At 42.4% G+C, this 12237-nt stretch overlaps 1 protein-coding gene across 1 annotated transcript in view; it reads left to right on the top strand.

Moving 5' to 3' along the window:
- GRID2IP (Grid2 interacting protein) overlaps positions 1-12237 on the top strand; it is a 152159-nt gene that overhangs the window by 103447 nt on the left and 36475 nt on the right. The window contains exons 12-14 of the mRNA XM_069106215.1: positions 4188-4522; positions 6885-7298; positions 9507-9594. Coding sequence (XP_068962316.1) covers positions 4188-4522; positions 6885-7298; positions 9507-9594 — 837 coding nt within the window. The remainder of the gene's footprint in view (positions 1-4187; positions 4523-6884; positions 7299-9506; positions 9595-12237) is intronic.

Here is a 12237-nt window from a genome sequence, read left to right on the forward strand (position 1 = left end):
TCCCTTCCCTTCCCTTCCCTTCCCTTCCCTTCCCTTCCCTTCCCTTCCCTTCTTGGAGGGCAATTAGGGTTAAGTGCCTTGCCCAGAGTCACACGGATAGTAAGTGTGTTAAGTTTCTGAGGTTGGATTTGAACTCAGGTCCTCCTGAGTCCTCCGGTGCTTTATTCACTGTGCCACCTAGCCATCCCCCTAGTCCTTGTTTTTGTTTTTTTACAATGTTGTTAGTCCAGATCTATTAGGCCAGAATGTGGCTTATACCTTCTCTTCTATTTAGTAATAGTGGTATTCAAAATAGTTATTATTAAAAGACAACAGTTTGCTTTTTTTAACAATAGGTTGCAGTTTACAAGTCCCTTTAACTTACACTTAAATCATAGAATATCAGTAATAAAAGGGACTTCCAAAGATTGTTTATTTCATCGTCTACCCAAAACATGATTCCTACCAACAACCTTCCTTGAGAAGTAGTCATCTATCCCCAAGAGAGCAAAGAAAAAGGAAAAGGACCAATATGTGCAGAAATATTTATAGCAACTCTTTTTGTAGTGGCAAGGAATTGGACATTGAGGTAATGCCCATCAACTGGGGAATGGCTGAATAAGTTGTGGCACATAATAGTGATGGAATACTGCTGTGCTATAAGAAATGATGAGGGGGTGGTTTCAGAAAAACATGGGAAGACTTATACGAACAGATGCAAAGTAAAGTGAGAAGAATTAAGAGATCATTATATATAGTAACAACAACATTATGATGATGATCAACTGTGAAAGATTTGGCTACTCTGATCAATACAATGATCCAGGACAATTCCAAAGGAATCATGATGAAAAATTCTATCCACTTCCAGAGAAAGAACCCTGAGGGCAAATTAAAGTATATTTTTCTCACTTTTTATTTTTCTTGTGTATTTTTTGTGTGATATGGCTAATACAGAAATATGTTTTGAATAACTTCACATGTATAATGGATATCATATTGCTTGCCATCTCAGTGGGGGGGAAGGAGAAAGAGAATTTGAAATGTGATTTTTAAAAAGATATTACTTAAAAAAATACACATACAAAAAGAACAGTGGTCCCCCGGCCTCTGCTTGAGCACCTCCTGTGATTTACTACCCTGCCCCATTTCAAGGCAAGGCATTTCCATTCCTACCTTAAAACTGGAAATTCTTCCCATGTTGTGAGCTGTAGTCTATCTTCCTCTAACTTCTTCCCATTGGTCCTAGTTCTGACCCACTTAGGGCCAACCAGAACAAGTCGAGTCCCTTTTCCACATGAGGGCCCTTTAAATAATCAAAAGCAGAGACCATGTTCCTCAAGAAGCCTTCTCTTTTCCAGGGTAAATATCACAAGTTCCATCGACTAATACTTGTTTTATATGATTTTGAACTTATGAATTGTCCCATTGCCCCTTTCAGAATGTAGGCTCACATTCTAGACAGTGTTTTGAAGTGATCTGAGCAGAGCATGATGGGACTATTACCTCCCTTGCTCTGGGCACTGGGTTTCCTTGGGGACAGGGGCAAGAAAGAGGAAGAATGTTAGAGAAGGCTTCATGAAAGTTCCCAAGTTCAAGGACCTCAGAGAAAGAAAGGGAGGGTTCGAATTCTAACTGAAATTTATTAACTATATGAACATGGGTAAATTAACCATTCATCCTCAGTTATCTTATCTAAATAATAAGGATACTCATATACTACTTACCTCACCATGTTGTAGTGAGGAAAATAACTTTTTAAACTTTAAGTGCTAAATATAGGTGTTAGGCTTATTTTTCCTTTAATTCACTAATAAAATTTTATGTTTACCACTGGAATTGAGGGAAAAAGGCTTTTTATTTATTTGACTAGGCCTGGAGAGCTGAGGAAAGCTAGATTAAGCCTGATCTAGGCAGGGACTAGGAAGCATTCAAGACAGAGTCTAGGTTGAAGGCACATTAGGGAGTAGGGAAATGCATATCATTACTCTTGGTCTTAGATGGCATGGATTGTTTCACTGTTAATTTTATATCCCTAGTGCTTAACACAATTTTAGATACATAGTTACTTAATAAATATGCATTGATTGTCCATCATTAAAAAATTTTTTAGTATTTTTATTTTTCCCCAGTTACATGTAAAAACAATTTTTAACATTTGTTTTTAAAACTGAGTTCCAAATTCTCTCCCTTCCTCCCTCCCCATCCCTCTCCCTCATTGAGAAGGCAAGCAATTTGATATAGGTTATACATGTGTAGCCATGCAAACATATCCTTAATAATCATGTTATGAAAGAAAACATAGACAAAAATACATAGACAAAAATAACCCGAGAAAGATAAAGTAAAATAAAATGTTTCAAATGTCATCAGTTCTTTTTCTGGGGGTGGATATCATTTGTCATCAAAAGTCCTTTAGTCTTGGATCATTGTATTGCTGAGACTAAGTCATTCACAGCTGATCATCTTACAATATTGCTGTTACTTTGTACACAGTACATTTCATTTTGCATCAGCCCATGCAAATCTTTCCAGGTTTTTCTGAGAGTATCCTGTTCATCATTTCTTATCATGCAATACATAGTATTCCATCATAATCACATGCCACGACTTGTTCAGTCATTCCCCAATTAATGGGCATCCCCTCAATTTCTAATTCTTTGTCCACAGAAATGAGCTGCTATAAATATTTTTGTACATATAGGATTGACCATCACTTTAGAACTGGAAGAGATTTTAGAAATCGTTAAGTTTAACTTATTCACTTTACAGATAAGGAAACTGAGGTCTAGAAAGGGTAAGGAACCACCCAAGGTCACATATCCAGGAAGCAGGAGAGCCATTTTCAAACCCCATTCTTCTAACTCCAAATGCTTTTTATGTTATATCATACTGAATGTTAGAGCCCTTTATGAATGTTATATAAGTCATTTTTACTACATTCTGTGAAGGAGATCTGAGGCAGGAATGGATTTGGATTAGATGACCCTTCCTGCTCTGAGATTCTATAAGTCACTTATTGCCTGCTGATGGGGAGGGAGAAGAGGCCCACAGAGGTTAAGGGGAATGCCCAGTCTCATGGAAGGTTAAAGATGGGGCCAATAACAAACTCTCTCCCAACTCCCAGTTCTTCACTCCTCCTGGTTGGTCCCTGTCACCTCTCCTTCAATGACTTCTGCCCTGGTTTCTGGCCTAGTGTCAGTCCTTCTTGCTGGGAAAGGCCAGGCCTGGGACTGAAGGAATAAGCCAGCTAGAAGTAATCCTGCTCTCCTCCAAACCCTTAGGGATGTATTGGGTCTTCTCTTATTGTATATATTTGTGAACCCTTTATTTTTTATAAATGAGAGACAGTATGGCTGAATGTATAGATAGCTTGATTCAGAGCCAAGTAGGCATGGGTTCAAATTGGGTACTTGGGTACTTACCAGCAGTCTAATCCTAGGCAAGGCACAGTAACCCTGTGATACAGGTAAATGAACCTCAGTTTTCTCACCTGTAAAAATGAAGCTAAGAGTAGTAGCACTTCCCTTCCAGGGCTATTGCTAGGAGGCATACTAGATAGAGAGCTGGGCCTAGAATCAGGAAGACCTGAGTTCAAATCCAGCCTTAGACATGTAGTAACTGTGTGACCCTGGGCAAGTCACTTCACTGTTTGCCTCTGTTTCCTCATCTGTAAAATGAGCTGAAGAAGAAAATAGCAAACCACTCCAGTATCTTTGCCAAGAAAATTCCCAGTGGGGTCACGAAGAGTCAGACATGACTAAAATGATAGGACAGCATACATATTATCCAAATGATATATACATTAAAGCAGTCTGAAAAACTATGAATGTCAGCTATTATCATAATTTTCTTCTCAACTGTCATCTCCATGAGGGGAGGGACACACCTCTGCAGGCTCCATAGTGCCTAGTACAGTACCTTGAACACAGTAAACATTTCTGACCATTTTTTGAATGCATCATTATATTGCACTTCACAATTCACAAAACTATTAATAACTTCCATTTGGGTAGAGTTTTACATACATTCTCACATAATTGTCATGACAACCTTGTGATAAAGGTAACTGGGGCTGAGATACAATAACCTCTCGTTTAATAAGTGAGAAAACCTATGCCTAGTGACAACCCAGTCCTCTCTCTGGAACATAAATGAATGCGTGAAGGTGTGAATGACCAAATCCTCTTGTGTTGCTTCATTTGTAGGGGTCCGGAAGTCTGGGTCAATCATCTCATGGCCTAATGACCCTCTCCCACCCCAGCCCTGCTATTATCACCCTTGCCCTGGGAGCCTCCCCTCCCCAAGCAGCACAGAATCCCATCCCTATGTCAGCCTGGACAGCAGCCCAGCCCCTTCGCCCCAGCTCACAGCCATGGCCAGCAGCCCCAGCCCCCCCACCTGTAGGAAAAAGCTCTTCACTTTCTCCAGACCACCACGGAGTCGGGACACAGACCGCTTCCTGGATGCTCTTAGTGCACAGTTGGGTGCCCGGGTTACCATGGTTGATGACTTTCTCACCCCTGAGAATGACTATGAAGAGGTGAGAACTGATGGCCCCCTGCTGCAAAGGTGGAGTCAGGAAACAGCTCCTGGCTCCATGGGCACTGATAGGCCAGATTCCCTCTGAAGCCCTGTGCTGGAGCGGTCACGCCCAGTGCCCTTAGAGTTTGAGAAGAAGATGTCTAATGGAGCTAATTGGGATGCATTGATAGATGCTTGAAGTTAGTGAGCATGTCATTTCAAAGCTCTCTCTTGCCAAGTTCCTTTAATTAATCCTTATGTGATAAGATTTTGAGTCTCCTTCCTATCCCAGTCACCTTCCCCTGGAGGAACCCCAGTTTGTTAGTGTTCTTCCTAAAAATCTAGTACCCACAACTAGACAGAGTACTCTATGTGTGTCATGACCAGGGCAGAATCAGTGCAACTGTGAACCTTTCCCCACCCCTTTATGAGGACCCTTCTTCTAGAGGCTACCTGGAGTGAGGAAGACTTGGGCTCAAATCCTGCCTCTGATACATCTTGGCTGTGTGACCCTGGGCAGGCCATCTAGTCCCTTGGTGCCCCGGACCATACTCTAGAGAAGAAGCTGCAGAAAAGTGCTGTCCTGTCTTAGTAGAGTTTCCCACATGAATGAAGTCACAGGTTCAGCCCCTCCCCCCAAAAAAGAAGTATGGCAACCTTAGTAAGGGGAGAGTGGAGGAAGAGTTCATAGTTTCACTCTTTCCAAATCTAGTTGTACCACATCTGTAGCACCATGTCCAATTGTGGGTACCACATTTTAGGAAAAACTCTGCAAGTCAGAGCTCTTCTAGGGGCAGAAAGTCTTCAAAACCATCAATATCTGGCCCTGGAGGCCTGTGACCTGGAGGATCCATAAGCATTCATTATAGAAGAGAAGACTTTGGTACTTGGGACATGGTAACTGTCATCAAGAATTTGAAGGGCTGTCATGTGGGGGGGCCCCAGCAACCAGAAGTAGGAGCTTTGGATGGAAATTGTAGAGAGGCGGATTGCAGCTTGATGTAAGGAGAATCTTCTTGATGACTAAAAGTTGAAAGGGTTGCCTTGGAAGGCCTTTTGTTCTTTGTCCTTCATTAGCAAATAGGGCCATGACATCAGGAAAGAGATGTCATGACTTACAAGTGAACTGGATTTAAGTGAGGAGAGCTGTGTAAAGTCACCAGCCTCACTTTCTCCTCTGGAGTAGTGACTTCTCCTTTGATGACAGTGTCAGCTGAAGCTGAGACTATTATAGAATGAATTCTCATGTAGGTATAGATTTCACTAAATGATTTCTGAGTCCTGTCCAACTCTAGCATTCTTTTATCCTATGAATGGAGACTGGTTGGGTAAGCCAACACAACCCTTCAATCCTGATGCTACCCTCAAATCTTCCCTACCTTGCCACTCTTACCTCATTCCATTCAACCCATTTTGCCCCATCCATTTCTGTCTTACCCTGATACTACAGCCATCACACTGACCAGGGCAGCAGTATAACCAGTTACCTGAATTACTCAGTGAGTAATCCAAAGGAAGGATCAGGACAAAGCAGTTCCTGATGTAGCAGTGGCCTGCCAGGCAGGGGATGGAGAATGTGATCCAGGGCATAGCTGAGATAGGGGCAAGAACAAAATAGATCCAAACCATGCCCTTGTGATACCTGCATCACCACACTCCTGGGCAGTGGGCAACTCACAGCCAATGTCCAATGAAATCCATCGAAGGTGTTCAAGGAAAAGAATGGAAAGCAGGAAGGAGGAGGGTGGGACTCCTGGGCCAAAAGACAGAGGTAAGCTGAACTAAAATGCTGAGAATGGAAGCCAATATATGCATTCCAGAAGAAACTGAGAACTCTTCCTCTGGAGTCAGAAGACCTGGGCTCAGATCCTACCTTTGATGCTTACTACATGTGTGATCTTGAACAAATTGCTTATTCTCTCTGGGCCACAGTTCTTCGCCTAGAAAATGAGGAGGTTGGACTAGTGTCCTCTGTGAACACTGAGCCTGGAGTCAGGAAGACCTGACTTCAAATCTGACCTTACACACTAGCTGGATGGCCCTGGGCAAATCACGTAATCTCAGATTGCCCCCGTTTCCCCCCTGTACAAAGGAGATAATGATAGCACCCAGGGAAATTTTGAAGATCAAATGAGATGGTAATTGTAAAGCATTTAGCATAGTGCCCAGTACATAGTAACTGCTATAGAAATGTTGGTAGTGGTGGTAGTGGTAGTAGTCGTAGTAGTTGTTGTTATTATAATTATTTCACTGATTCCATGAGGTGGGATAGCTCCCTTTCTCTAATATGGCAACTTTGCTTCTCACCCTGTCCTTGTTATTTCAGTGCTCCTAATATATTCAAACCTCAGCCTTTCTTTCTTTCTCTTTATCATAAACAGATGAGTTTCCTTGATGACCAGGGCAGCTATGTGACCAATGACCTGAGTAGTGTCAGCGAGTATATCAGTAGCAGTGAGGAGGGCAGTTCACTGACCTACTCTTCCATCTCTGACCACATTCCCCCCCCACCTCTCAGCCCTCCTCCTCCTCCCCCACTCCAATTCCATGACCCCAAACCAGGTCCCCGGAACCTTGATGGGCCTCTTAACACTGCCACACTGGCCAAGCCTCTTGGGTCCCACTCCCACCAAGTCCCTCCCCCTCCGCCACCCCCTCTTCCTCCACCAGTCCCTTGTGCTCCCCCACTGCTCCACCGAGGCCTTGGGCATCGCCGCAGCGAATCAAACCATATGAGTGTCAAGCGTCTCCGGTGGGAACAAGTGGAAAACTCAGAAGGCACTATATGGGGCCAGGTAAGTGGGCAGACCCAGCTCTTGGAAACTGGGGCATTAGGAACTGTCTTTTGCAAGCAGGAGGTGGGTATTGAAGTGGGTGTAAATTGGTTAATCTCCTATTTTGTTTATGAGGGGATTGGCTTTATCCCCAGTTTGGGAAGTTAAAAAAGGCAGAGGACACCCCAGAAGTAATGCTGTTAAGTATCTCCAGAGTTTCACAGGGGGTAGGTTCTCATGGAGGGTGGCTAACCTTAGGAATTTGAGCTGCTTAGATGAATTATCTAGTTCTTTCCCATCTCCTACAAATATAAATCTAATGGCTTGCCTCCCTAAGTATCAGTCTCAGGCACCTAGTAGACAAGATATCTTCCTGGATTGCAATTTATTTGCAGTTTCTAAAGAAGAGTTCCCAACTCACACATCTTGACAGTGAGCTTAAGAATCCTTACAGGTGTAGACAAGGAATTCCCATAGTTGCATGGCATCTACAAAACAAAACAGCATTTCTTTCGATTAGCTGCCCCACCTGAGTTGAAGCCAATGGCTGTGATAAGAGCATTACTGTCCTAGGCAGCCCTCCCTGGTTCTTGAAGACTAGGCCAAAGGTAAGAGAGCTTATTTTTCACTAAAAGGCTGAAATTCACTCTAAAAAGTCCCCATTAATCTGCAGACTATAATGGACAGTGGAAATTAGACTCATAGAATGTCAGAGCTAGAAGGCACCTTAGTGGCTATCTAGACTAGACCCTTCATGTTACAGAAGAGAAAATGGATGCCCAGGAAGATGGAGTAACTTTCCCAAAGTAAATTTAGTAGTAGAATTGGGACTCTTTCCTAGATCTCTTGACTCCCAGTCCTATGTTCCTGGTCCAGGGATGGCATATAAATACATACACATACATACATACATATATACACACATACATACACACATATAACATATGTGCATATTATATATATACAGATATATATGTAAATGCCAAAATGTTTTAAAACACTTTTATTTTCTCTATACATTTTTTTATACATGGACAAAAAGAAGGGCTGAACAACATAGAATTCTTTCACATTTGCCAGACTTGGAAAAAAAATCATGAAGAAGCAAGTCAAGACACCAAAAATATATTAATTAATAAACTGATTATTATTTGTTAAGCATTGGGAACACAAAGAAAGGAAAGACAGCCTTTGACCTCAAGGAGGCCATAATGTAATGGAGGAGACAACATGTAAACAGCAGTGGACAAACAAGATATAGACAGGGTATTGAGGGCGAGAGATCTTATTAATTAAGAACTTTCAGCATTGTTGTCTTCATTTACAATTAGTCTTCTAATGGAGTGCCTATTATCTGTGACTGCAGGCATATTTTCAGTCAAGTTGTATAAAAATATTAATTCACCAGGATTTTTACAATGTTTGAAATGTTCTTTGAACCAGGCAAAAGTTTTGCTGAATTTTGGTATAATTTCACTAGAGCCAGGCCATGGTAATAACTAAAAAAGAAAATTGTGACATAAAATCACAGAAGAATAAAAATGATTTAGTCAACTATTGGCCTATTCACACTGTGTTATCCTGTTTGCATCTCAGTTAGTATTGTTGTAGAGACATATACAAAAAAGTCTGTCTTGAGTCACATAGGGCTTACATTTGGCTTGAGGGTGTCCCATCTTTGGGGATTAGGACCGTGGAGCTGGAGATCAGGAGCTCTGGGTTTGAGTCCCATTCCTGCTAAAAAGTTGCTTTGGACAAGTCTTTTCACCTTCCTCTCATTAATTTTCTCATATGTAACATAATGGGTGCTGGGAGAAGCCCTGAGCTAGACAACTCCCAAGGTCCTTTCTTGTTCTGATGTTCTGTGAGTCTATGCAATGTGGTACCCTCTGAAGCCAAGCCAGCTGCCATGCTGTCTCGGCACTCATGTGGTTAACTCCTTAACTTCAGCTAAACTCTACTCCATAGTCCATCGTTCCCTACATTTCCAGTGATCTCTCCCACGGACTTCAGGAGTTATTACTTTCAAGTTACCCACATTTGAAAGGTTCTGCTGCCTTTAATAAATATAGTTCACCTCCCTCACCAAGCCCTTCTAGCTTACAACGAGGTGTGGAAACTCCTTCCACCAAAACGGGTCAATCAGTCAGCAGCAAATGTGTTCCATGATATCCCAATGTGGTTACCCAAAGGACCACTTCCTCTCCTCCCCCTCCCCCTTTCTTACAGCTTGGGGAAGACTCAGATTATGACAAACTGAATGACATGGTGAAATATTTAGACCTAGAGCTCCACTTTGGGACCCAGAAGCCGGCAAGTAAGTGACCCAACATACTTGAAGGGATATGGGTAAGGGTGGGGAGTCCCTGGAGCAGAAGAAAACAGATCCCTTCTTGTCAGATTAGCTGGGAATGGGTTCGCTGAGTCCACTAAACAGCTTAGAATCCTTTTGGTTCCTCAAAGCAGCCTGACTTGGGAGGGGTGGTCCTGAGAGGACGACAAAAGGTTCTTCAACTGTTCCCTTTGCTTTTGACCCTGTTCTTACCCATGTGACTTTTGGAAGGTTTCTCAACCTCAGTTTCCTCATTTGTAAATTGGGAATAGCAATATTTGCACTACTTTTCTCACAGAGTTGCTGTAATTCATAAACTGCAAAAGCATTATAGAAATATGAAGTATTATTATTATCTTATATTTAGAAATTGATATTCACTCCTGGATTAATAATCATACTGATACTGTATCTACTTGGGTCATCTGTGTCATTAAGCACAAATAAACAGACTGGGAGAGTCCAAGGTCATCTGCCTTTGTTGGACCAAATACACATATAGAAGGTGGTTGAGATAAGCAGCTTAGGAAGGTGCTCCTAACTACATCCATATAGAGGCATAAAAGGCCTTATCAGAAACTCACCATCATTAGTGGTGGCCAGGCTGGTGCCATGATCTCTGGATGTCCCCAGAGCAGTGGTAGCATCTTTTGTGGTGATTGGGGGTTTGGGGCAGGTGGTACATGTCTTAGACTGGCTGATGAGGATGAGGAACCAGCATAATCCCCTGAACCCTATATAACATTGACTCCCTTGGCCCTTACTGCCTGAACACCAGGAAGGTTATATTTCTGCCCCTCCCCCAGGGTTCTCAGGCACCCTTAAGGGGAATTAGGAGTGTTTAGACTTTCTGCCAATGGCACCAGCCCCAACCACTGTTGTTTCAAGCATAAAGGAGAGGTCCCCTGAACCTCAGTATCATTTTACCACTAACAGTCAGATTAGCTTTTATAAAGGAATATTTACTTTGAAGGTATATCCAGGTGTATCCTCCCACACCCCATACCACCTCGTTCTCTGGGAAGGGTAAGGGGATTAAGTTCACAGTTTACCTCCATTCCTATAGAGCACAGTCTCAGTTTCCAAGTCCAAAATCCCCCCTGGGCTCAAGTCCCAGACATCCTGGGTTCCCAAGGCTTTTATGCCAGGGTCCAAGGTTGCTATGGTTTGAGCTCCCAGGTCCAGTGGGTATTACTGTCTTTACCTGAAACTGAGAAAGACAAACAAAACAGTGCAGAAAGAGAAATACCTCAAGTCACAAGGCCTAAAAGGAGAGGAGGAAGATATCTCCTCACCTAACAATACAGGTTAGCTGATTAGCTTTCCATCATCTTGAAAAAACAGGCTCAGGCACAAAGGAGTCTGTAACATATGATGGGTTAATCTTAAAAGAGGAAGGGAGAATTCCAGGTAGGGACTAGAGCATAAGGTTACCACGACATTGCAGAGGAGGTAGCATGCATAGTACAAAGAACATGGCAGCCATAGTCAAGTTCAGCTACTGGCTCTGTCACCTACTGCTTGTGTATGACTGAACAAATCACTGGCAAGATATCATTGTTGAACTAGGGCATGTTTAAGGTCTTCTACATCTCTAATCTTTCATTCCTATAAACTCACCATTTTCCTAAGGGAAACTTCATTCACCATAGGGCCTTCATTTAAAGTCACCCTCGTGGAGTATATAATCTTAGACTCTGACATGTAAGGAACCCCAAAAGTTATCCGGTTCAATCTCCCATGCCATGGAGGAATCCCTTCTATAGCATACATAACAGGGGACCACCTAGCCTCTGCCTGAAAACTGCCAGTGATAGGAAGTTCATTACCTACAGAGAGTTTAGAAAGTTCTTCTTAAAACTGATCCATAATCTGCCTCCCTATAGTTTAGTGCTGTCCTTTGGGACTAAGCCAAATATATCTGATCCCTTTTATACTGATAGGCCTTCAGATATGAGAAGAGTGTTATGTCTTCTCTCCTCTAGGCTAAATATCCACACTTTCCCAATAATTTTTCACATGACATTGTCTCCAGACCCCTCATAATCCTGGTCATTCCTCTCTGGAAATGATCCAGTTTAATACCTGCCCCCCCCCATGCCCCAAAGGTGGTGCCTGGAACTGAACACAATGTTCCAGATATAATTTGACTAGGGCATAATACAGTGGAACTATCACTTCCATTGATCTGAGTACTAACCTTTTATTTGAGTAGCCTAAGATCCCATTAGCTTTCTTTTGGCTTCCACATCACATTGTTGGCTCCTATCAAACTCCCAGTCAACAAACACTTTCATGGCTTTTGCATAAACTACTGCCTAGTTATGTCGCCTCATTACATACTTTTCAGGTTTATTTGCATTTCTCCCTGCCAGATTGCATCTTGTTGGTTTTGGTCCAGCATTCCAACTTGATAAAATCTTTTTAGACTTTGATTTTGTCAGTCATCATAACAGATAAAAGACAAAGCTCCCAGACTGGTGAGCCTGTCAATCACCATCCCACCTGTAAGAGAACCTCGGGGTTCCGAAGACATGCTGTTAAAACACCACTCCTCTGAAAGGAAATGGATGGATGGATAGATGGATGGATGGATGGATGGATGGATGGATGGATGGATGGATGGAT

Source organism: Petaurus breviceps, unplaced genomic scaffold, assembly GCF_028583685.1.
Source record: "Petaurus breviceps papuanus isolate PSGF00001 unplaced genomic scaffold, PetGlider_PUasm1.0 138, whole genome shotgun sequence".
Classification (NCBI taxonomy): domain Eukaryota; kingdom Metazoa; phylum Chordata; class Mammalia; order Diprotodontia; family Petauridae; genus Petaurus; species Petaurus breviceps.